We start from the raw sequence: 26,787 nt of genomic DNA, 5'->3' as shown, positions 1-26,787 counted from the left end.
AGTGTTCAGCCACTCTGCAATCGGCATAATAAATATCCATCGCTTTTACGCGCTTGCTTTATCTCGCGCATCCCATCGAATCAACGTACTATGCACACATGCAAGCTGCACGAGTGCTAGGCTCTCGCGACTTCCTTCGCGCGCGCGGCGCTTTGTTCTCCGAATTCGACGATGAGTGAGTTCGTCGCAGGAAATTCGTCATGCCCTTTCGTCTTTTTCTCTCTCTCTCTCTCTCTCTCTCTCTCTCTCTCTCCGTCGCGTATACACGTTTTTAAAGTTGTTGTTTTTTTTGTCATATGGTACATTATACACGAGCATTGTCTTCAACCCTTTGGTCGTGTGTGTCACCTCGCGATTGTGCAGAGCATATATAACGTATATGCATATATAACGTATAACATATAACAATAATAATGCGCGAAAACGAACGGAGAGAAGCGCGTCGTCGGTGACAATAATATAACGTCGCGCCATCAGACGCGTCTCTCTCTCTCTACATTGAATTTCTACAAAGCTATATACCTACACGGCAACTGTCTCTTTGACTCGCGTCGAGTCAATAAACCCTTGATACGGCGCCCGAACAAAAGGAAGACTCCCGCGCGCGACAACTGGATACCTGCACTCTCTGTGCGTAGTAGCTGCAATAATATCTGCATAGTATACGTTGTCACAGACGCGCGCGAAAATTTTTCACGCTCGTTTCCCCTCTCGCACGCAGCCGCATATGTACAATATATAAAGAGCGCCCGCGCGTGTGTAATCTCGCCTCTCTCTCTCTCTTGAGTGAAAAGCTCTCTCTCTCTCTCTCTCCTTCTGCTATACCGTTGCATTATAGGAAGCTCGGAGATACGCGTCGGAGCCTGCGACGCGCGAATCGTTTCACGCCACCCACGCGACACCGTCGACAAGAGACGAATGGAAGAAGAAGAAAAAAATCCACGACGTATAACCGAGAGGCAAAACAGCAGCCTAACTCACACACACACACACACACACACACACACACACACACACACACACACACACACACACACACACACACAGGTATTGCGTGATTTTGAGGCTGACGGTGGGGGGCGGCTTTTCATCGCGCGTGGGATACATAAATCCGCGCTCGCACACGTGTGCGTGGGTGGCTCTTATATGAACATGCACATCGAGCATCATTAGCCAATTGTATGATATAATCGATCGATATACGTGTCGCCGTCTGCGCAGCGCGTAATTCGACGACGTGCGAACATAGAGAGAGAGAGAGCTCCTTTTTCCAAAATATCGGAGTCGAGAATGAATATCATCGAGATAAGCGGCGCACCGAATCACGTGTGTATCGCTCTATACGTTTCTCTTATACAATCGTACTTATCTTTCTCTCTCGCTTGCGCGTCACAAAGGCGGCTCTTTATACATTGTCTCCTCTACGCTGTATATACCTCCGTCCTCTCTCGAGTGAACGATTCATCAACTAGTATCACGTATATTACATTATACACCGATGCAACGTCGGATATCTCTTTCTTTTTTCTCCTCTCGAAATGTAATGTAAGCGACTCTCTACCCTGCCAGATAAGAAAATACGCGTATATACATTGTCACATAGGCATCGCAGCGGCAGTAGCTCTTATATACATTGTAGTAGATATACAGCGAGTCGAGAATTGATATTTCGACGGTCGAGTTTCGAGTTGCGCGCGCCCCGACGACTACGTTGGATCGACGCAGGCGCACTCGTCTGTGTAGCCGACTTTTCCTTTTCGCGTATATTGGCCATATAGCAGAAACTATACTGTACTACCTATATTACGGCCAGATGCTCGTAGTCGCCGCCGCCGCCTGAATAAAGCCGTTGCTCGCGTGTGCTATAACGTGCAGCTCAGTGACTGACTGCTGCTCTGCTGCCGCTTGGTCGGTTCAGCGTCGCTGCCATCGGTTACGGAGTTTCAGTAGTAGCGAGCTCGCGCTCAGAGGCGCATCTACCTCCGCGTAAACACACACAAACACACACACCAAAAAACACATGAACGTCATACAGCTCCGACTTTAGTGCAGTCGTGCAGTGCAGTACACACGGTAGTAGCAGCTCGATACATATACGTATCGAGAGAGAGAAAGAGAGCGCGAAGCAGAAAAGTAAAAATAAAATAAAAAGAAACCATAGCCGTTTCGGAGTGCAGCGGAGCTATAAAGTATACACACAGAGAAGGCGAAATGCACCAGTGTCCACGGTGGTGCGAGCTCGTAGTATCAAGGACTCGATGCAGCTTACTACAACTGCAGTTATAACTGCTGAGTTTTCCGCGGTGTCGAGAGCTTCTTGTTATCGTGATCGTTATTTTGTTGTTTAGTGTCGTCGTTGTTTGTTGTTTAGTGTTGCTGTTTACGTTGTGCGCGTTCGATGATATCGAGGTGCAGCGAGTAAAAAATCCATTTGCTCCTTTTTTCGTCCGTGTCTGTATCAATTCACGTATCATCGTCTAAGCTCTCAAACGTGTGCAGTGTGTAGCGTGTATCTGTGCTACTGCTGACTGCTGTTATGCCAGTCAAAGTGCGAAAAGAGAGAGAGAAAGTGATTATCTTCAATTTACACACGTGTGTATAGTATCACGATCAGAAGAGGAACCCCCGCACGTACATCGTATTAAACATAAATATAAAGAAGAAGCAAAATAATGAGTGCGGTTTATAAGTGAGCCGTTGGCCTGTAAAAAGAGGTGCAGAGCAGGCTCGAAAACTGCGGGGCCCCCGAATTGCCCTCGCGCCCTCCCCTTCCCGCGTCAATTCAATGAGAGCCGACGAGATCATCCTGCCAGACATGGCCTCGGTCAAAGTGGCCGTTAGAGTACGGCCCTTTAATAAGAGGTTAGTACACACAGAGTACATTATATATGCCAGTTAATTGGTTGCTTTTTTTTCTCTTTCTTTCTATACACACACTCGTGTGCTGCTACTATATGCATTAAACTTGTAACACTCGTCGTTGTCTCGTTGTCGTTTACAATGTTATCGCACGCGTTTATAATGTACGAGGCGGTTCGTTCGCATTGTTATTTCGCGCGACGTGACGTCAGTTTTTTTTTCTTCTCTTTTTCGGAGTCTCTCTCTCACTCGTTCGACGGTGCATTGCATACATGTATAATATAAAAACAAAACAAACGCGCGAAATGCCGCGGATTTTCCTTTGTTTACGTTGCTCAGCAGTCGCGATGCACTGCAGTGCGGTTGCCTTCGGTTTTTTTTCCTTCTCTCCCTCTCTCTCTTCATACTTGCTTTCATCGGACCCAATATCACAACATGTAATATGCATCTCGCGAAGAGTGGGAGAATCGAGTATATTTTTTTTAGGTTACCAATTGCCTCAACACCTTTGTATTACATGTATACCTGTGATCGAACTGCTCGTACGTATAGTATTCATACGCTACGTACGAGCTCATGATCCACATTCGTTTTATAGTTCTCTCTCTCTCTAAGTAGCAAAAAAACGTCATTATATGCGCGCTCGGAGCGTTTACATGGTCTCTCTCTCTCACGAAGCGCTTGAATTTGTGCGACAGACATGCAACTCGGAACGCGAGAGAAGCTATTATAATACATTGATACGAGATAGACGCCTGCAAACTTAATTGAAAAAAAAACGCCGTCCCGGTTGTTTGTCAACACGAATGTGCGAACAAGATAAGGAAACTCCTGACACGGTGTACCACTGATACGGCTTTACTATTATTGTTATAGGGTACCGTAAGCGTGTCATAATTTTCGCAGCGACGATTGGTATCGGTGTCGTTGCCGCAGCATTTTTAACAATCGATTGCATAAAAACGACGCGTCGCGCGTACGATCAAGATCGGTTTACTCGCATGCATACCTCTATAACACAGTCTAATGGGAAGAAAATGAAAAGTACTCTTCGATGAACTCGCCGTACAGTATGTGTACTCGTCGCGAAGTGTATCGGAATGCGTATGTAATAGCAGCTTACTATATACACGAAGCAGAAGCTTCTCCGGCATGTGTGCGTGGAAAAGAGAGAGAGATACCACCTGCTGACCGTCCGCCTGTCAATCGAAACTCATATTATACGCAGCATTGAGACACTCTACTTCGCTCGCTCGCTCACGCACGCACACTTGCCGCCGCTGCCGCGCGCGTTTACGCACACACGTGTGTGTCGTGCAAAATACGACGACGAGAATATATTACACATATATCCCAGATACATGTATCCGAAGCCTCTCTCTTTTACATGGACATAATAACTATACGCATGAGTTGTGTACCGCAGCACGACGTACACACACATGCGAGAATGTAAAAGACACGCTCCGTTAGCGAATCCTTATTTGTTTTTGTTTGCTACCCCCCTCGTAGGGCAAATTGAGCGGTCGAGGTTGGTAATTGGATGCTTGACATTTTTTTTGACAGTTCTTTTATCTTAGTATTACGATAGCTTAAAAATGTTATGATACTCGTTCATTGATATCGTATACGCTATAATCCAGGCGTATTCGAGCAGTGTCACACTTTATGCACTCGTAATTTTCTGTGTTATCAATTATCCTTACCGTGTGGTCATTTTTTTTCTCTCTCGTAGTCTGGAAATTTACGACAGATCATTGTGAGAACTCGAGCTTGTGGAGTTCAACGCACTCGTTGTCGTCGTCGACGACGTGCATAGACGCAACAAAGGTAGCTGTTATTGTGCTTAGACATCGTCAGCACTTTTTTATTCTTCTTTACCTACAAACATTGTTTATGAAAAAAATCAAGTTCGCGTTAGTAAAAGCTCCAAAGCTCCGAACGAACTTTTGTGCAGAAGGAATCGTACACAAAAGAATATGCGGCTTCGCGTTCACACATTCACGATTTAATACGGAGCCGAGTTAGCCGAGCCGAATACATGTTTACAAAAACTACTACTTGAAAGATCCTACTCAAAACCATTAAAAATTTTTTCGATTTTTTCAAAAAAAAATTAAGCTAAAATTAAGCTAAAGTTAGCTAAAGTTAGGGTTTTTTTAAACTGCTGTACTATTTAAATAACCTTGAAAAAAAGCGAAGACGTTAATTTTTCTTTCTTTTAAAATTTGAAAGAAAAAAAGGATTTCTATAGATAAGAAAGTTTTGTTGTAGCTATTTTTAAGGTCATCATTTAGTTTCTCGTCGAAAAATACTCAGCACATGCCACAAATTAAAACTGACATTAAGCAAGGGATCTGTCCCTATTTTTACGACGGACGAGCGAGACCGCTGACCGCGTGACTTCGAGCGCCTGCCCTCACCTGGTTAAGAGGTAGAGAAGGGAGCGCCACAACGGTTCGAGCGGTGACGGACCTTTAAAACCCCGGGAGGAACAGAGAATCTCTCTCTCAAACTTCAACTCTCCTCGAGTCCACACGTGTGGCTGCGAGGACGCCACAAGTTAATCTTGTCGCTCATACGAGCTCTCTGTCAGAGTATTTGTAAATTCACGTTAAGTTTAAATAAAGTATTTTTATTCAGTTTTAAGTCCGAGGTTCGCATACTTCAATTGATCTACCTCGACGACACAAGACTGAAAATATGTATTCAAATAGTATTGTGAAAAAATTGAAGAAAAAAAGAATTACTAGAGTCACCTAACCAGTGAATGAAAGGTATCAAAAAAGTTTACTTAAATTTAGCTCAAATTAACGTTTTTTTAATAAATTAAAGGTTATTATGCAGATGGATTATAATAGTAAATGTCTTTCTTTACTGATTAGAATTTTTGCAGAATTTTTACTTTTAACTTTTATTACTAAAATAAGGGAAAAAATACACGATGCACCAGCGAATGAAACTTCTTTACCAGTAAATGAAACTATTTTCAGAGTCATTTAATTAATGATAATATATACAGAAAGTTGTTAAAAACTATTGAAATAGTATATAGTATTAATGCACAATTATATTATAAAATTTCACTACCGATGAATTAGTTTCAATCACTGGGGAGATGACTCTATATGAACCGAACGTGTTTAATAATTTTTTTGTGTGTAAAATTAAAGCGTATGATTTAATGAGCAAATATACAGAGACGAGCAGAAATATAGACAGACCCCTTATAAAGTCTAAAAAAGTACATTTAAAAATGACAATTCCCTTAAATTTAAGTTAACTTCATTTCTGATTTTATGAGACGACTGAAAAAGTTCTTTTTTTAATGACTTTTATTGTAAACTTCGATGAGGAATTTGACTTTTTTTATTAAAAATCATATTTGTATCCTCAAAAATTATTGTAAGTGGATCCTAATTCTGTCAGATGAAACGTTAGAATTTCTCATGCTTATACACCTTCCACCACTCTGTTCCATCCAACAGAAATTAAAGCCCACTTAATGTATACATATCTCGCGCGCAATCTTACACTCTGTCAGAATCTCTCCACTATAGAGACGAAGTTATGACGTCACGATTCGAATTTTAACGCGGGTCCATATTAGTATACTTTACACGCGTTGAAGCTCGCGACACTGCTGTCCTCTGGCAGCTAAAATTCGATGACTTCGCAATAACCTCCACCATATGTTCTATAGAGATCGTATCTGCTGGTAGTGCGTGTCCCAGTCAGTCCACGTTTCGGCGTCGTGGCGTGAGCAATGAAGTGTCGCGCCGACTGTGTATTGTAATTGTGTGTTGGGTGTGTGTTTGTGTGTGTGAGGTCGCAAAATGAGATCCATACAGGACAGCGATGGTTCTCTTAAAGAAGTGACATCTGATTTCGAAGACGAAGATGCGAGTAATTATTTTAGCAACAAAAAATTAGAAAAATTAAAGCGCTTTATAAAAAAGAACAATAATTGGGAGATCAATCAATTAGAACGAAATAAATTTCTTCGTAAACTTTTTCCCCTGATAAAAAATTGGAAGGGAAAACTTCCCAACCTTCGAGACCTTTTTCAACCCAAAGAAATCGATTCTCTTCTCAAGGATTCCCTCGGCTACATAGGCGAAAACTTCGGAAACAATCCAGGAGAAGGATTCATCAAGTTCGTGGTTCGCAGTGGCTACAAGGACGAGCCCGCGGTCAACAAGGACGGCAGGCCAATTTTGCGACGCACCACACCAATACACGCGGTCAGACGTTTCTCCATCTGCGGGATTGACGCAGCCAGCGAGCTCTTTCAAATATACGACAAATACAACATGAATTATACCGACGAGCGAGGCTTGACGCATTTCCACGTTGCCTGTGAGTTTGGCTTCGACGACGTTGTCAGGAAATTTCTCGAGCTCGGCCAGGACCCCGACATCTACAGTTACGTAACGGGCAATTACCCGCTCCACTTGGCTCTGGACCATGGTCACAAGGAGGTGGTGAAAATGCTGCTGAGATACGGTGCAGCTCCGCATTCGCCCAACGTCAAGGGATTGACTCCTCTGCATATGATTTGCGATAAAGGCGATGATAACTTTCTGGAGTTATTCTTCAAACTCATCGACGAATCCAATCAGGAGGTCAAGGTCTGGATTCGGGACAAATCTGGTAACACGCCGTTACACTTGGCTGCGATCTACGGCAATAAGAAGGTGCTTGAAATGTTACTGAGACATGATGCCGATCCAAATTTGACCAATCATGAAGGATTGACAACTACGCACATTATTTGTATGAGACGCGGCGACGATGAAGACTTGTTGAAGACGCTGTACGAAGTCTGCGACGAGAAACATCTGTGGGTGCGCAATGTCAAGAACAAGGATGGTAAAAAACCATCAGACTTGGCTAAGCGCTACAAAAACAAGAAGGTGGCCAGAATGATAAAGAGACGGCAACGCGTTCAAGTTCGTCGTCATGATGCGGATGTTTGCAGTATTTTATAATTTTTAGTGTTATTTAATGTTGTAGTTTTTTTTATATTGTTCAAATAAATAAAAATTTAAAAAATGAAATCATTAATTTGCTTAGATTTGAACTTTTTGAAGTTTTTATTAATATTCCTTACATCAATTTCGTTCCAACTATCTAGATACGTTGAAAAATAAAAAATAAAATCGACTCTTACGGGAGCCGAATGTAATAAATAAATGTTTGATACAAATAGTAGATTACACCATTTAAAAAAGTACTACTTTAAAAATAGTACGCAACTAAAGCAGATGTCAATCTTGTACTTATGCAAGATCGCCACATTCAAGATATTCGAGAGGGGAATCCTTATCTATTTTTGTTTCTATCAAATTGAGAGATCGAGATGGTAATTTGATGCTTGATATTTTTTCGACGGTTCTTTCGATTTCATGATGGATGGTTTATAAATATAATAATATCCGTTCGGTAAAATTGTATATTGAATTGTATAAACCACGTATACTCGTGTCCAATCCACGTAGTGTGCATTGTCACACTTTATGCACTCGTAATTTTCTGTATTATCAATTGTCCTTACCGTGTGGTCGTTTTCCTCTCTTCTAGTCTTGAAATTTATGACAAATCATTGTGAGAAGTCGAGCTTAGGGAGTTCAACGCACTCCTTGTAATCATCGTTGTCGTCGCCGTTGGCAAGCATAGATATAACGAAATTAGATGCTGTACGTGTTCACGCATCGTCAGGACTTTTCTTCTTCTTTACTTTTAAACATTGTTTATAAAATTATTGGAAAAAATCAAGTTCTCGTTAATAAATACTTCGAACAAACTTTTGTCCCGAGAGAATCGTATACATCTGCGTCTTCGCCTCCGCACACAAACACAAACACCCAAGACTTGCACAATTGTGCATTATGCTACGAAGCTGAGTTAGCCGAGTCGATATTCTCTTTTCTTTTTTCCTTTCTTATATACACGTGCACTGTATATAATATTATACTCCGCCACGCATGCATATAAGGCGCATAATATGTGTTCGCGTTATTGCTCTACACAGAAACTGAACACCTTGGACAAAACATTTGCGTTTCTCAATTGTATTGAGGCAAGCAGGTTGACTTGAATTTTTTTCCTTCTCCTTTTCTCGCCTTAGAAAATAAAATAATAATTTCGGTTAATTAAATACAATGTTCCGCTTGAAAAAAAATAGTGCTACACATATACGTAAGCACACGCGATCTTGGCATTAAAGCTTTTTTTCCTCTCGTTTTCACGCCATCGTATGATGTGTGTGTGTGTGTGTGTGTGTTTGCGTGCACACACATGCGTCCTCACATGGCCACGGAATCAGCTACTATAAGTATGTATTTGCCTGCTCGCCTACCACTGCTGCTGCCGCTGACATTGTAACGCATTCTCCTCCCGCGCCTCGTGCGCTCATGCTCTGCTCCAGATTGTAACTTAATCCGGTATTATATACGTACCTTTAGCGCAATCAATAAGCGTGTAGCTGAAAAAAAAATCGACTCGACACAAAGTTTTTCCTTCGGAGCAAATATACTCACTCATATATATTATGCAGGCTCTATTTTCTCGAATCGTTTGACGAAACTTTGCCCGCGAAAAGCTCGCGCGCGCGCTCCTATATTCATACCTAAAAATGTGGGTCACAATTTGTGTGCGCTCGCGAGCCGTTAGTTTCGAGATGTGCTCTAAAAATCCGTGAATAATTTTTAGTGAAAATAAAGTAAGAAAGAGATGGCAATGATTTATCTGTGCGAGCGAGCCTGTGCCGCATCCATCTCGCTGTGTGTAAGAGTATTTTTTAAAAAGAGACACGAAACGAGAATTAATCACCGGAGGCTGAGCTTTTGAGCGCACAACTTTTTTTTTCTTTACATTGAAATAAAAACTCATGAAAATTTTTCAATTGCATACGATCAAAATTGAATAATCCTCTCATTCATGCTTATTCTCATTTTTTTTTCAGGGAGCTCGATATGAACGCCAACCTGATCGTACAAATGGAAGGCCAGCGGACTCGGATCTTAAACACAAAGGTAATGTATTTTGAAACTACTCTCCATCGTACACTTTCGGATTCGATTGAGTCGAAAGAAGTAAAAAAAAAGGAAAAAAAAAGATGGAAAACGTCGAGAGCCGGAGAGAAACAGAGAGAGAGAGAGAGAGAGAGAAAAGTATTGGCACTGCTGGTATCGACGATATTACGTACCGAGAGCGGCTCTCTGCGCGTAAATTATCTTTGACCCTATTAAGATTCCTGTTTGAGAAATCTATAAATTTCACTGGCGTCGCGTGGCGCCCGGTGCGGGTGAACTTTCATTCTCTCGCCGTTGCTGTTGCCGTTGCTATTACTACAAGTAAAATCATACACAACATAATATGATACCTGAGCTCTGGTGCGCTTGTCGCGTGCGACGATTAAATCGCCTTTTTTTATAGGATGTCAAAAAATGACAATAACAAGCCGCTCGCTGTCGTGTATACCATACGCAAACACGAGACACACACGCGCAGTTCTCTTAATGAACTTTTAACTTCTTCCTTTTTTCTCTCATCTCGTATTATACCATTGAGAAAGTCATGCGATCAACAACGAGAATTAATCATCGTATCTGCTTAATTTGACACGTCGCGTTAATAATCTAGAAAATGGAAAAAAAAAACTTTTATCGTCGAAAATTTCACACCCGAGACCCCTTGCGTATTATATACAAAAAGTGTATGTGGAAGCAGACATGCATGTATTCGTGCGCGGCGCATTATAAAGCCAGTGGAGGAATGTGGGTCAGAGTATTTTTTACGAGTTCGGAAAGTTTCTCGTACGTAGCGCCGAGCTACATAAACCGGCCAAAATTACGTGTCTGTGCGCGCTTCGAGGAAGGAAAGAAAAAAGGCGATCGGCTGCTTGGGGGCTGCTGCAACGATGTGCGCTGCAGCAGATGCCACACAGTGGTATAAGTAGCAGCTCGCTCTCTGCAATATAACACTGGTAATCTCAGAAGTCGATGCGCGCGGTAAAACTACTTTTATGTACGTAAACTTCGGGATAAATCAATTGTCCGGGACACACGATTTTCCGTTCCAACGAAGATCGCGGATAGTTTCGAAAAATCTTAATTATCGCCCATCGATCATCCCCTTCTCTCTTTTACTTGCTCCTTTTACGTAATAATACACGCACGATCGAGTTTACGATCGCATCGCCGCGGCGCAACGGTAAAGAAGCTAAAAGTCCGGCCGGTGTATTATAACGAGGACTCGATTGTGCAATCTATATTAATGCAGCGCGCGTGGAGCTTTATATATAACATTCGTCGTTCCCCTGCTATGCCGTAAACGGCCAAAGACTTCCTGCAGCGATAGAAACCGTTGATGCTAGTGCTACTGCTCGGCCGGAAGTAAAATATTTTTTCTAATGCTACTCGCATCGACCTTCTCCCTTTTATATATGTAACGCATACTAACTCTTCTTACATATATATTTCTCGTCTCGCTATCTTCATCTACTGTGTCTTCTTCTTCTGTGTCGTCTTCTTATTCAGCAGCAGCTCCCAGAGCACACGTACAAAATAACTGCACAGAAGCGTAAAAGACTATCTTAGATATCGAGGGAAAATGGCAAAGTTAGCTCGGCTCCATCGTCGGGCGCAGCATCAGCAGCAGCAGCAGTGCAGGCTATTTCCGCAAGAGCTACTGCAACTACTATATACGCCCGACCGACCCGCTTTTCTGCACATTGTGTGCGCGGATCTATCCTCTCTTTTTCAACTCTGTGTCTCTGGCGCCCCTAAAACCTTTAGGCCTTTTTTCGCTTGTTCTTTTTTTTTTTTTTGCTTTCAATGCCGTGCAATGTCGAAGGTTGTGCCGGGGAATTTATTTGTTTTTCTTTTTCCACAACGACGACGATGTCGACGACGAAGATAGAAACGCGCGAGGCGACTTCTAGCAAAAGGGGATAACACACTTTATGCGTATCGACTTTTCCGTTGTTTTTTTTCAGTCCATTTGAAATTGTCATGCGTAGTAGGGTTGAGCGATAAAAACGTCCTCATTCGATGAAAGTCGCACTGTATATAAATATTTCGCGGCTTCTCGATTTTCTCGTCGCCTCTCGACTCAATCTCGAAATCTATAAATGTGTAAATATGAAATTATTATAGCGTGTCGACTATTACGATCGATCTCGACTCTCTCGGAAACCGCTTCGTCTCTAATATTAAAGCAAAAGACAATCGAATTTTGAGTTGAAGCACGTGCAACCCCTGAGAGAAAATCGAAAATCGACCAAAATGACATTAGCAATGACAGAGCCCGTGCGTGATGTCGCTTTTGTAAAACGCTCGAGTGGCAACAATTGTAGTATTATATATATCGCATAAATAGGTGTGATGTGTAGCATGTGCACATTCACACGCCGCAGACGAGCGACAGAGAAAAAAGAAAGAGACAGAGATAGAGACCGCATTTACAAACTAATAAAACGATGTATAACGCTTGGCGACGAGCCAGAAATTTTGATATCTCACTGAAGTTACATAATTTTCTTTCTGTCCTCTCTCGTCGATGACAATGAGAGCCGGTGGGAGTTGATATATTGGAATACGTCATCGACTACTGCCAGTAGCAGCAGCAGCAGCGGCACTACTTATATTGACTACGTCACGCGCGCGCTGTATATAAGCGGATTTGCGAAAACAAATAGTGGCTCGTCGCTCGTGTGCGTCTTCGAAACTTATACTCACATATACGCAGTTGAGAAATACAATATATTTTCAATAAAATTCCTGACATCGACTGCGCGCGTGTGAGTATCGAGAAAAAAAGACGGATCAAAATACGATGGCACACGTGTTGTAGTTAAAGTCGAAGTGTATCGCATACGCACAGGGCACAATGACGCCGTATACTCCCACGTTGTTTCGCTCGCGGTATTGCCCCGAAGCTACAGCAGCAGCAACTCTCTTTGAGGCAGACTTTACACTTGACCTTTGCTGCTGTACATATATATACTGTACTCTGCACCGAGAGCGCTTTGCTCCTAAAAAAGAGAAGAAGAAGAAGACTAGAGGAAGCATAATAAAAGCTTCCTTTAGAGCCCATAGTGAAAGTAACAATGGAAAGAGATTCGCGAGGATAATAGAGGAGAGCTACGTTTTATATATAAATAATTCGTCGAGATAAAAGAAACATTTATACAAACGCATCACGTGGCGCTCGTAGCTTTTTGTTACTGCGGAGCTAAATTAAGGATACGTATTCGCGAAATATTTATTGTACAGAACGTCGAGTCCGAGATGGCGTGTAATGATCGCGTCCGTGCGCCAGACAACAAAAGTCATGCTGCGGCGATCGTGAATCTTTTAAATCCCCAAATCTATATTTATTCGTCGCTCTGTTCAACCTTAAATACCGATCGATTATCAACTCCGAGTAATAGGTGTATGTCCCTAAAATTAATTGTTTGCTTTCGCTGAAAAAGCACGGAGAAAAGAGAAAAGAAACGAGCGGACACACCGAATCGATATAGTACGCGAATGAAGCATCGTTCGTTATATATACATTAAATACCTGCACGGAGCCGTATATAAGACATTTATATATACGAGAGGGCTATCGATCGATTATAAAGTCTACTACGGCAATTCGCAATTAAAAGCGTCTTCGCGTGCATACCTATATCTGTATATGCAGCTTTAGTCGCAGCTCAACCCAAGCTGTGCCTTTGTAAATAATGGCTCGCGCGCCGGACGCCGACGACTACGACGACGACGTCGAAAAGCTCTTCTCGCGAGAAGTGAAAAAGAGAGAGAGAGAGAGAGACACACCCATGCAAAATGTATAAATTACTCGATGCAGCAACAGCAGCAGCAAAGGCGCACGCGTACAAGACGCGCGAATATATATAGCATCTATAGATGTAAGAATCAAGTTTAAAGGGTTCCTGGCCGTATTATTTTTGTCACAAAAGTGCAGCAGCAGCTCTGGTGCTCATATATATAATACAAAAATATACGTATTTACGTATGCACCGGAGCTCGGCGACTTTTCTCTCTCTCTCTCTCTCTCTCTCTCTCTCTCTCTCATCTCCGTTCGAGGAACGTTAATGGCGCTTAAAACGAATCTTTTACTCTCGCGACGCGTCGTCGAAGCATTCTTATATGCTTATTTATTATTATTATACGAGGTGTTAGAATAATAACACGCCCCGAGCGCACAGCCGCGTCTCGAGCTTTGTGAGAAATTTTGCAGCGAGGCAAAGACGCGCCACCGCCGCCGCCGTGTGTAAAAAAACTTATTTAAACGAAGAAATAAACGAGGGAAAAAATGAACGAACGAACGCGCACGTGATTTATACATTTTGAAGCCGAGAGACCCGCACCTTTTTCGCCTAAAAGTTCTTGAAACATTCGAAGAAACTCTGATGACCTGCACGCATGAGTGCAAGTTTGTCGATATATTCAAATAAGGCGTAGCGGCCCCAGCGCGAAACATTATATCGTCATACCGAATGCACACACGTGTGTGGGTGCACATACGCGCGGCGTCATACCTTATAATTTGACCAGTGACACGCATGCTACTCAGCTCATACCGTATGTGTGTATAACAGAATGACAATACCTCTACACACACGTGCACTCGGGCTTTCCCCGTCGTACTTTTTGTCTCTCTCTCTCTCGCTCGTTCTCGTCTATGCAGATAGCGAGCGCGACACTTGCATAATAATAATGTCACGCGCGCTTATAGGTGATTCAACTCTTGGATGCGCTGTATACAATGAGCGCGCGCGATGCGTCAGCGGAAAAATTAACTAACGCGTTTGTCTCATTTTTTTTTCTTCTTTACAGACTCCGAGCAGCGCAAGGGACATGGACAGAGAGAAATACAACGATTTTACATTCGATCACTCGTACTGGTCGTTCGACGATGGGGACGAACATTACGCAACGCAAGATCAGGTAAGAATTCGGGCAAATGCCGTTTATAATTTTGTGTCTGTATAAACTTTGCCCAGATGTGAGTGCGACGAGGATTTTTACGAATCATGGTAACACGAACCCCCTTCGTCCGTTATGTGAGAGGAAAATTGAGAAAATCAGAAGTTGTTGTGCGGGCACATCCGCGAGTATATTATGACGAACTTGCGTATGCGTCCAGCATACATCCGATCGATTCCCGCTTCTATTCGTCTCGGTTTATGAGCTAAAGAAAATAGCCAGGGAATCGATCGTATACTTTTGTATATTCGACTCGTATGCCCTGAAACTGAAAATATCGCGCAGCTGCGCCTCAAATGCTACACTCCGTTTTATTTTGCATCCTTTTCCTTTAAAAAAAAAGAAAAATCGCGATTTATATCTTTAGTGCATTTTCTGGGAAAATTACTCGGAAGCTCAATACGGGTACAACGGACGATACGAGCACATCCTGATTCGCGCGAATTATAAATTACTCACTTACGCGAAATGACCATGATAATGTATGCATGTAGCATTATGAGTAAACGACTCTTCTGTTCTTTTTTTTTTTTTTAACTTTTTCTCGCTTTTTTAGGTCTTTTCCGATCTCGGAACGGAAGTCGTCGACAGTGCCTTCGAAGGCTACAACGCCTGCGTGTTCGCCTATGGTCAAACTGGTTCGGGCAAAACCTTCACGATGATGGGTACACCGGTAAGTCCTGAAAATTTTTCCATCGTTCATAATACACGCACGGCGCGTGTATTCAAGCAAAAAACGAAAATTATCTCGTTTAATAATCATCGCAGGAATCGCAAGGACTGATACCGCGAATCTGCAAGCAGCTGTTCGCGCGGATGGCCGCGGGCAAGGAGAGCGGCGCCTCCTACCGCACCGAGGTCTCCTTCCTCGAGATCTACAACGAGCGGGTGCGCGACCTGCTGCGCCCCGAGGATACGACCTCGCACATATTGAGAGTGCGGGAGCACCCCTCGAAGGGGCCCTACGTCCAGGGCCTGTCGAAACACTTGGTCTACGATTACTCGAATATACAGGTGAGATAGAGGCGGGTTCAGGGATTCAAAAATAAAAATTTAAAAGTTTAATGGAGGGCGAATGAATGAAATATCGATTATTGCCGAGGATTACGTATTCGTTGTGCGTATCGTACATACAAAGAGAGCGTAATAACGGGAGCAATTTTTCCGATACGTCAATCGGCCCGGAGATTTCGCAATGCCTACAATACGTTGTATATGAGTCATTTCACGTCAAGTCTCCTAGCGCGGCGCCCGTGCGGCATTATTAATCGATATTGCTCAATTTGTAACTCGCCAGAAAAGCACCTAAATGCACCCAGAAAAAATATGTGCCATATGATTTTGATAGGAAATCTCCTCAGCTTTCCGATGATGAGGTCAGATTTTCCAAAATTTTCCATTTTCCCCGGAAAAACTTGACATAAACTTTCAAACTCAAATATCTCAAAAACGGCATTTTTAAGATTTTTTTAAATAGTGCCAATCGAAAGCTGAGAAAATTTCCTATCGATATGCAAGTTTTCAGAGAGTACTTTTGATAATTATTCAATGAAATACAGCGACGAACGTGTAAAAACGTGAGATTTTGCGCCGCGCGGGGTACTGCGCGCGGGAACAGCTGCCGCACGGGCCGAAATGTCACGTTTTTACACGTTCGTCGCTGTATTTCATTGAATAATTATCAAAAGTACTCTCTGAAAACTTGCATATCGATAGGAAATTTTCTCAGCTTTCGATTGGCACTATTTAAAAAAATCTTAAAAATGCCGTTTTTGAGATATTTGAGTTTGAAAGTTTATGTCAAGTTTTTCCGGGGAAAAGTGAAAATTTCGGAAAATCTGACCCTACCATCGGAAAGCTGAGGAAATTTCCTATCAAAATCATATGGCACATATTTTTTCTGGGTGCATTTAGGTGCTTTTCTGGCGAGTTACAAATTGAGCAATTTCGATTAATAATGCCGCTCGGGCACCGCGCTAGGAGACTTGACGTGAAATGACTCATATACGTAATCTCCACGCAGCGCGGCATATAAAGGACATCGGTATTATTAACGATGTAATCATTGAGGGAGTTTCATTCATACATAACGCGGCAGCATACAAAGCGTAATGCTTTTTTCAGTGAATACTTTTTTCTATAATCGTTGACTTTTTTGTTGTTGTCCTCGTCGCGTGCGCAGGAATATATGCTTCGGGGAAACACGCACAGAACGACGGCCAGCACGAACATGAACGACGTGAGCAGTCGCAGCCACGGCATATTCACGATAACCTTCGTGCAGGCCGGCTTCAACGAGAACAACATGCCATCCGAGACGGTGTCCAAGGTGCATCTGGTCGATTTGGCCGGCAGGTTGGTGTTTTATAATATAAATAACGAGATATACGATCGTGTTCCACTTATATCCTAGCGGCAACAGCTGCATTCCAAGTATCTCATCGATTGATTTCAATTTTTTTTTTTTTTCTTTTTCGTCAAACAGCGAACGAGCCAACGCATCGGGCGCCACGGGCCAGCGTTTGAAGGAGGGCGCCAGCATCAACAAGTCCCTGGTTACCCTGGGCTCGGTGATCTCGTGCCTGGCCGAGCAATGCCTCAACGCCAAGGATCCCGCGGGCAGCAAAAAGACCTTCTTCATACCGTATCGCGACAGCACCCTCACGTGGCTGCTCAAGGACTCCCTGGGCGGCAACTCCAAGACCATCATGATCGCGGCGATCTCGCCGGCGGACTGCAACTACGTCGAGACCCTGAGCACGCTGCGCTACGCCAATCGCGCCAAGAACATCATCAACAAGCCGACCATCAACGAGGATCCCAACGTCAAGCTGATCAGGGAGCTGCGCGACGAGATACAGAAGCTCAAGTCCCTCATCGGCAAAGATGTCGTGAGTTCTTCTCCCTCATGTAGCGCATGTAATGTATGTGTCACACGCTTGTGCTTTATGGTGCTGCTACGGCTCTTCCGCAGCTATTGCGAGCTTTTAATGCGCGTTTATACATCTGTATTATTATCGTCGTATCCGTATCACGATGACTGACTTGTGTAACGAGATATACGATCGGTTTGTACGAGTGCTGTGCTTTTTAGCGGCTCGTGCGTAAGTCGATTAGAGAGCATTACAGAAAGATCTATAAACTTCTCTTTCTCCATTTTATTTACTCTCGATCCATTTAATTTTATGGATCGGCGAATGAAAGAAAAATAAAGTACCCACAGTGATTGTTTTGTTTTTGCCCCCTTTTCCAGAGCATCGAGAGGCCACAGATACTGCTCGCTCAAATACACGAGAAGCAGGAGCAGGAAAAAGTGCTCACCGAGGAATGGGCGGAAAAGTGGCGAGAGACCCAGCAGATCCTGTCGGAGCAGCGGGCGCTGGGCCTGCGCAAGAGCGGCGTCGGCGTCGTGCTCGACTCGGAGATGCCGCATCTCGTTGGCATCGACGACGACCTGCTCAGCACCGGCGTGACCCTGTATCACTTGAAGGAGGGCAGAACGTTGATCGGCAGCGTGGAATCGCACATAGAACAGGTACAAATAAGTTTCAACTGGTAGCTCGTTAAAGTTTAACAACAGAATAAAATATTAACGCATTCGATCTCGTGCTTGCACAGGACATCAATTTGACCGGCGTGGACGTCGAGCCGGAGCATTGCATCGTCGAGCTCGAGGGCGGCGTAGCCACCCTGCATCCGCTCTCGCCCCAGTGCTGGATCAACACGGCCCAGGTGGACAAGCCGACGCGCCTCTCGCAGGGCTGCATCATACTTCTGGGCCGCAACAACATGTTCCGCTACAACGACCCGGCGGAGGCCGCGAAGTTGCGCAAAGAGGGCGGCCTGGGCAACGGCAAGGCCAATCTGTCGAGGCTGTCGCTGCTCAGCTGGAGCGTCTCGGATCTGCACGTCTCGTCCTCGAGCGACAACCTGTTGAACTCGTCCGAGGACCTGCGGGCGTACGAGGAGCTCGAGATCCAGAAGGCGGCCCTCATGAAGGAGAGAGAAGACTTCAAAGTGAGTACCCTCTTCAACCATCATCTGCGTAGTCTTTCTAAAATGCTTATGATGCTGTTTCTTTTTTTGTCCACGTGCTCACAGAGAGAACAGGAGGAGCGAGAGGAGCGCTGGACTGCTCGCCGCGAGGCCCTCGAGGTGGCGCAGCGCGAGCTCGAGCGCGAGTGGGGCGTCCAGTGGCGCGAGTGGGCCGCCGGCATCGCCGCCCTCGAGTCGCGCCAAAGAGAACTGCGCGAAAGAAGGCTTGCCCTTGAGAACGAGCGCCGCGACGAGATGACCCAAGTAAGTCACGACTGTCTCGATGAACGACCCGGCACGGACGATCTCGTGCAGCAGCTGGCCAAGAGCCACCTGCTCTATTTCGTCCTGCTCGCAATCGGCGTGATCATCTGTCTCTCCGGCAATATCATCATCTACTCGCACGTTTGTCCCCTCGACATGTGACGTTACCTCAAACTCTTCGTTTCCTAGAGATTGATAATAATTGACCCACGACAAGCTCGACCGAATTCCCGCGCACTCGCACACACACTTACCCCCCGTTCGACTTATACACGAATGCTCGTTGAATCATCAATCGTTGCCTTAATAATATAATTTTGTTTGTTTTTTTTTTACCTCACTCATTGTGGAAAATCGTACATTGCACAAGGTGTGTTGTTGAATTCGTTCGATTGAAAATGATATTATTTAAAAATTTCCTATGCCGATAGGAAAAGAGCTTTGAAATATTTTTCATACATTTGCAAAACCAGTCCGACGATAAATGTCATCTTCTGGTTTCTCTCGATATTTCTTATTGGACGCGAAAACATTAGATAACTCTCGCGCTCTCGCGCGCTTTGTCGCCATTAGCATATGTTTAGCCAAAGCGAATGCGTAAATAAACCAGACACACATAAGACATGCACGAGTCTTATTTGGAATCATTGGGAATGAGTAATCCATGTACTTGGAGAGCTTACGTAAAGTTTAGGAAAACCGCACGTGAAGAAAAAAAAATTTCAATATCATTTTCAATCGACACATGGGAAGATTGGTTGAGGGATTTGCGTATGCATACGTGCATACGTTCGCTTATGCAAATGCAAATATATTGTGTATTTCTGGGTTCGACTTAGTTTAGTCAATGGAAACTAACATTGTATTGTAAAAAATTAGAATCTCGTTGAACGAAAAAATAGAACGTGTATATAATGTGAATTTTTAAAGTAACGAATTCCTGTTGTACATTAACAAAAGTTTAATAACGCCACCTCGTTTGGATAGTTTAATCGTGAGATAATCGTGTACTTTTTCGAAAACATAATTCATTGTTAAAGATTATTAGAGAGTTAATATTTTATAAAATAAAATTAACCGTGATTTAGGAGTAATAATTGTTTGTAAATAAAGAAAATCGAAGTACTCATCTTAGAAGGCTTCCTTTTGTGTAAAAGATCTTAAAAATAATTGTTAATATTTAATTAAAAGGCCTGTTTAGGCCCGCGATAAACTGATGGTTGTAGGCACTGCCTGGAAAATCAGGACTTGAATCTTGTCTTATATTTAAACATCAAACACTGACAGTTAAAAGGGACCTTATACTTCAGAACTGAAAAAAATGAATTTCTACTGCTCATAACGAACTAGTATTGAAAAAATCGACACGATGTTGTAGGCATTACAAAAATTTTCGGGAAAAAATTCGATTTTCGAAATACGACGCTGTTTCTTTTTTCTTTCAACCAATTTTTTATTAATTTTTTATTCTAATTCAAGGACACTTCGATACTTATTAAATCCCGTATTTTACTTTTTTTCAGACATTTCTGAGGGCAGTAATGCAAGCCGTGATTTTTTTGTGTTTTTTTAAAACATTTGTAGACGACGACACTGGGTCATTAAGCGCATGAAAAAAGTTTCAGTGAGAAACTTCTGTTTAGAATATTGAAAAATAACGTTGAAATTTTTTTTTATATAGATGTGTAAGGTCCCCCTCAATGTGATTGAATAGACATTTCAAAAGTGGGTGCACCAACCACCCAGTTAAAACTATCACATTTAATCAAATGCATCGTCATTTGTTGATTGTTATGTGTAGCTTTGATTTTTTAGAATTAAAATCTAGTATTTTTTTATAGCAACTATACAGTATTTTGATGTTGTTAACTGAATCGTGCCTAACTATCATTAAACATAAAAACAACTTGCTCGAGAAGACGATGGTACTGCCGGAATATAATATTAATAATTATATGCAATTAAATTAAAAGAGACACGTGTTACTAATTCGATGAAAAGAAAATCAGTGTTAAATTTATACACCTATCAAACCCAAAAAAAGTTATTTGTATAGCGTAAATGAATTTTTTCTGTTGATGAATAATTGATATGAACTATCATGTAAATAAGGAAAGTTAATCGATTCAATTTGTGTAGAAAGAGAAAAAAATATTTTTCTATATGGGTTTGTTATGCGAAAGAAAATGAACTATTGTTAATATTTACCCTCATGATTATTACTATTATTATATTTACACGTATAATTATTTATATATATTTACATACGCTCTATATATATTGAAGAAAAAATATATATTGTTGATTTAATAAAACAATTTTTCTTATACAAATATTGGCCTTGATTGAACATTTATATTTATGCACTCATGCACTCTTTAGGATTAATAATTAATTTCGCTTATAAATTGAAAAAGATATATTATTATTTTTTATTGTTTTTATTCTTTCAATGAAGCGTGAAAATCACCTGTTGACTGGCTGAATAATATTAACGATTTAAAAATAAAAAATAGTAATAATAATTTAGCACACGATTAGAAGGTAAGGTATAAAAGCCTCTACGAGTAGAGATGGCAAATCAAAGTTATTAATGTTTTTAAAAAAATTATTTAGTCGGTAACAGATGGCTTACATGTTGTTTCGTGTGACAAAAAAAAAGTTAAACTAAATCTGTAACTTCTTATGTTTGTATCTCTTTTCTAATTCAAGTCAGTTGAACCTTTTATACATCCAGCACGGGTAGGCTAATATTTCATTAATTTCATAATTTTTACTAACAAATCCAACCTCGCTAAAACAACCTAAAAAAAAAATTAATAAGTTCAGTAATTCAATAGTTTTTTTTGTCTGACTCTTTTTATATTTCACGCTCTAACACTCAACTGATCATCATTGCTATCACTATAATTTTATGTGACTGGACAACAACAATAATAATTTTAACGATATGGATCATTCTTTCATTTCAATAACTTCAATATCACGTTAAAAATGATTTTAAAAAATCACATCGAAAATGACAATAATTACACTAAAGGGGTACGGTGACGAGATGATCAACATTAACGCTCAAGCCTTAAAGGTAAGACGTCACGTCAGCTACAGCAACAAATTTTTCAACCTTTCTTTTTTTTTGAACGATTTTTTATAGCTTGCTAAATTGGCACCTCTTTTTTTCTTAGAAAAACGCCAAATCGATCGGCTTTGTTTTTTTCTCTGTTCGTTTGTTTTTTATTTTGTTGATGACCAAATTGGCATGAAATATTTTCACTGTATAGCTAAAATTGACAAAGGCGAAAATAAGAACGCGTGCACCACCACCCACTGCCCTATTTTTACTTTAGCCCTATATTTATTGCGAATAGACAAATCGATTATAATTTATCTCACTCAATTTTTTTATTTTACATCTAAAACTCTTTTAAGTTATTGTTTTTAACGCATCGTGGTATGTGTTGTTGTTGTTGTTGTGCGCTTAGGTAGAAAGTTTGAGTAGGGAAGTTGCCTCTCTGCGCACTACGCTACAGTCCAAGCATCGTCAGTTTCAAGACCTCGTGAATCGCCAGCGACGAAATTCAGAACAGGTAATGAAAAAATCTTACTCTCTCTCTCTCTCTCTCACTCTCTCATCAAACGCATCCGATTACTTTGCGAATCATTTTGCGACTTATGTTTTTTTTTCTCATAAATATTAATTAAGTTTCGCTTCGAGCTCGAGACACGCCAATTAATCATTTGGTTTACATAAAAATAGAAAAAAAAAACTGAAAAACTTAAACGATGAAACCAATAAATTGACTCCGTGCGAGGTTCGATTAATTGAAACGCTACATTGAAATTGATTAATCAGCGGATCGTTGGTTTTTTTTTTATATTTTCCAGACGGAGGAAGGCGCGACGAGCGATGGCAGTCCGCCGGAATCTTGGTCGAGCTTCAACGAGGACAAATCGGTAATTGAGAATATTAAAAATAAAAAAAACTTTATCCATACTTTTTTTTCTCTCTCTCCTTGAATGTCGCTCTCAATCCGATATCTCGCATCTTCTTATTCAGAAAAAACTGTCGGCATTGAAAATGGAACTGCAGAACAACATGAAGACCTTGAACGATCGCCAGAGCAAGATCGACAGACTGAACGAGGAACTGCAGGATCTCGAGGAAAAACAAAAGGAGCTCAATGACGTAATTTTCGTTCCATTACGTAATTCGTGTATAAAAAGTAAACACGATTCCATTAGTCTAATTCGATTTCCTTTGTTTGCTTTCCTTTCCCAGTTGGAGAAGGAAGGACTGTACGAGAAGAAGCTGCTGCTGGCCGCTCGCTCGCAGGAGCAGCTCGAGGAGATAATCCGTCGCAAGCGCAGCCTGTCGCTCAACATCAAGCGTGCCTGTCTACCTGCAACTCCATCGTCAACGACCACGACGAGTTTCGAGGTCGCGTCGACCACCACCACGACCAACGACGAGTTCTACGACGAGTCGCTGACCAACAACGAGGCGCCGACTACGCCCACCCTGTCGAACGGCATGATCCTCACGGAGGACGAGGACGACGTCATCGTTAACGGCAACGACGACGACGGCGACGACGAGAATCACAACAACAATCGCAAGCGAAAGATCGCCGCGAGCCTCGATCTGGTTCTGTACAGCGATCCAGTGCCGAGCCCCGACACGGCCGAGACCTTTCACACTGCCGCGGCCGACTCGCCCCGGTTCTTGGACGCCAAAGATGAGGAAGTTGAACTTGACTTCAAGACCTCGATCGACGAGGTCAAGGAGTTCGCTGATAAATCCAAGCAGGAGAACGGACACGCCAGCGACGACAAGGAGGAGTCGAGTAAAAATGGAGAAACGACGGTAAACAAAATTGAAATATATTTAAATGAATTACTAGCGGAAGGTACTGAAAATCAATTTTATAATTTTAGCTATCGACCGCTTCGACACAGCCGCTGGAAAATAACAAAGCCAAGGATGAACGAGCAGCGTCGCCGATTCCATCGCCCGAGGATCAGCTGAGACGCGAGCAGGCGGTGCTGGAGCGCAGCGCGACGATGAAGCGCCTCAATCAGAAGATAGCTCGTCAGCGTCTGCTGGTGATGAAGTGCCTCGAGGCCTCGCCGCCGTCCAAGGACGAGCTGAATCGTCAGATAGCCGCGCTGCAGGATCTGCAGAGGCAACAGATCGAGCTGGAGGTGTCGCTGCTCGAGCAGGAGCGCAAAACCAATGGCACTAGGTTCGTCGTTGAGCATATTATGGTTCAAATTGTTTCGACAATTTTTCATGACGATTTTTGTATGTGATAGTAGACGCGAGCTGACGACAGCTTCGAACACGGCCGACGACATCGAGAACAACGATGTTGCATCACCGAAACGCGAGCAGCAGCAACCGCCGAACGACGCCACGACGCAATCGATGAGATCTTGCAACAGTACCTTCAGCTTGGCGAGATCGAGACAAGCGAGCAACAACGACGACAGGCGAAGCGCTAACAGAACGCCTCAGGGTCGAGGTTACTCTTCTGTTTACTTGACCGTGAGTTCGATTGTCGAAAACGACGTATTTCTCACTGAAATGTATGTAATGATTTTTCATCATCATTACAGAGTCAGAATCGCGGCGATCGGCTCACCAGTCCGTACTCCCTTCAACTGACGCGCTCACTGCCGTCGCTAGTCAATACGAACGGCGGCGAGGCCGTGGACAACATCATCGACATCATCGTCAGTGTGCCGTCCTACGTGGTCCGAGGTGCTGGCACCTCCAGCCACTACGAGTACGAGGTCAGGGTCGTGGCTTGCGACGACAGCTGGACGCTGCTGCGTCGCTATCGGCGCTTCCGCGAGCTCTACGTCTCGATGCGACAGAAGTACGGCAACAAGGTGTCGAACATCAGATTCCCGCCGCGTCAGGTGTTCGCCCGCTACGAGGTGATAGCCCGACAGCGTCGCAAGCGCCTCGAGGAATATCTGCGCCGACTCATCCAGGTCTGCTCGGAGCTGCCGAGCTGCGAGCCGCTCTACAAGTTTCGCGGCAATCTCGCCGAGATCGACAAGCAGTCGCTGCTCGAGTTCAGCCCGTTCTTTCGCAGGGGCACGTTCGAGAGCAGCAAGTATGGCACTAGTTAAACGTTGCATAATTCAGAAAAAAGAGAGAGCCGCGTGTTTTTGATGGCCGTCCATTATTGTACTATTACCGATTATTTGTGTATGGATGTGTGTGTACATTATGCTACTATTAATTGCGATGTATGATTTATATTATTATTTAACAATGCGTAATCGCGTACGATGCGCAGGAAAGTTTATATACCAAAGTTAAGATTTATGAGCTGAAGAGGCTTCTAATTGTTGATGAAAATTAAGTAAGATCGCGTTGACGATGAGAAAATTTTAAGCGCGCAACAATCGTCGATTGAAATTTATGCGATTGAATTCGAGTAGTATTATTGCGGGCAATACATTCGATCGAGAACAAAATGTGATACGTTTCTTTTTGTAAAAAGGTAATTAATTTTTATTTTGCATAAGTTTTTTCCATCAGAAATTCTGATTGAATATAGTTTAATGTAAGTTAGGTTAATTATAAAATATTTATTAAATTTTCACGATTTTCTTTGAATGAAAAAAAATCGTTGAAAGTGATTTGTTTTTTATACGATAAACGCATGAAATGCAGAATTTGATTTCCCGCCGAAACATTATCTAGCTGACATTGATAATAATCATCATTTGTGATTTTATTGCTACACAGATGACGATGACTGATAAACTCGAGTTATATATATATCAGTAGATAGGGAAATAATTGGAATATCGATGTGTACTGGTGAAACCGTCGAGCAATCGATTTTAGTACGTGTTACAATATAAGAATTCTCTCTTATAACTAGCTCGATCACACTAACAATAGAAAAACAAACAAAAATAATATAAATGATGCTATTAACGCTGATAACAATAGAACTATGTTAAGCTACATAACGTCAATTTATTCGTCACCGATAAAAAAAAGGCGCTACGATTTTTTTCGAATGCTTTATGAAAATAAATATAAATATCTGATAAATAATATACAAGTCAGATCGAAATTGGCTTAAAACTTGTGTACTTTATAATAATGCATTTATAGAAAATCGTATTTAATAAAGAGCAAAACATGAACGATATTCTAAACAAAAATTTGTAAACCTAAACTTGAATCATATCTCAAAGGCATAATCAGTGCTAAGCAATTGAAATGACAATTTCTGTAAGCATCTATGACTTTGCGTTTGATGCAAAGTCATAGTATGCCGAAATGAAAATTTATAAAATGTTCAATGTAATACCGAGCGGAAGCTTCAATCTAATATCTCATATATTCTCATGGCTGTGTAAACGTACTTCTAAAGAAAGAGACGAACATGGATTGTAAAAAACAAAATAATAAAGTCATATCATGTGGAAGCTGTTGAACTTTATGGAAATGACAAGATATCATTTTTAAAAAACTAATGATATAAGCGTTTGATAAGATGCGTTAATTTGTGTTTTTTTATATGTAAAATGAAATATGCGAAAGATTGAGAGATTCTGTACAAGCAGTGAAAAACAATAAACTATAATTGTAGCTACTGCA

General features: G+C 42.1%; 1 protein-coding gene across 4 annotated transcripts; it reads left to right on the top strand.

Annotated features, from left to right (window-relative positions):
• Positions 1-1,842: 1,842 nt before the first annotated feature.
• On the top strand, positions 1,843-26,787 carry LOC106652322 (kinesin-like protein Klp98A). 4 transcript variants are annotated; one of them, XM_014371213.2, is made up of 17 exons: positions 1,843-2,862; positions 9,827-9,896; positions 14,709-14,819; positions 15,415-15,531; positions 15,627-15,872; positions 17,041-17,213; positions 17,344-17,749; positions 18,112-18,393; positions 18,477-18,875; positions 18,960-19,157; positions 22,640-22,744; positions 23,043-23,111; positions 23,215-23,343; positions 23,437-24,021; positions 24,093-24,400; positions 24,471-24,702; positions 24,774-26,787. In XM_014371213.2, exons 1-17 carry the CDS (start codon positions 2,786-2,788, stop codon positions 25,293-25,295), a joined length of 4,029 nt encoding a protein of 1,342 aa, XP_014226699.1. In that variant the 5' UTR covers positions 1,843-2,785; the 3' UTR covers positions 25,296-26,787. The 4 variants fall into 4 exon arrangements, with proteins under 4 accessions (XP_014226699.1, XP_014226698.1, XP_023316767.1 ...); XM_014371212.2 differs by having other exon boundaries at positions 17,344-17,782; positions 24,474-24,702; XM_023460999.1 differs by having other exon boundaries at positions 17,344-17,782.

Source organism: Trichogramma pretiosum, unplaced genomic scaffold, assembly GCF_000599845.2.
Source record: "Trichogramma pretiosum strain Unisexual culture from Peru unplaced genomic scaffold, Tpre_2.0 scaffold18, whole genome shotgun sequence".
In the NCBI taxonomy this organism is placed as follows: domain Eukaryota; kingdom Metazoa; phylum Arthropoda; class Insecta; order Hymenoptera; family Trichogrammatidae; genus Trichogramma; species Trichogramma pretiosum.
This window is presented reverse-complemented; position numbering and strand designations above follow the sequence as displayed.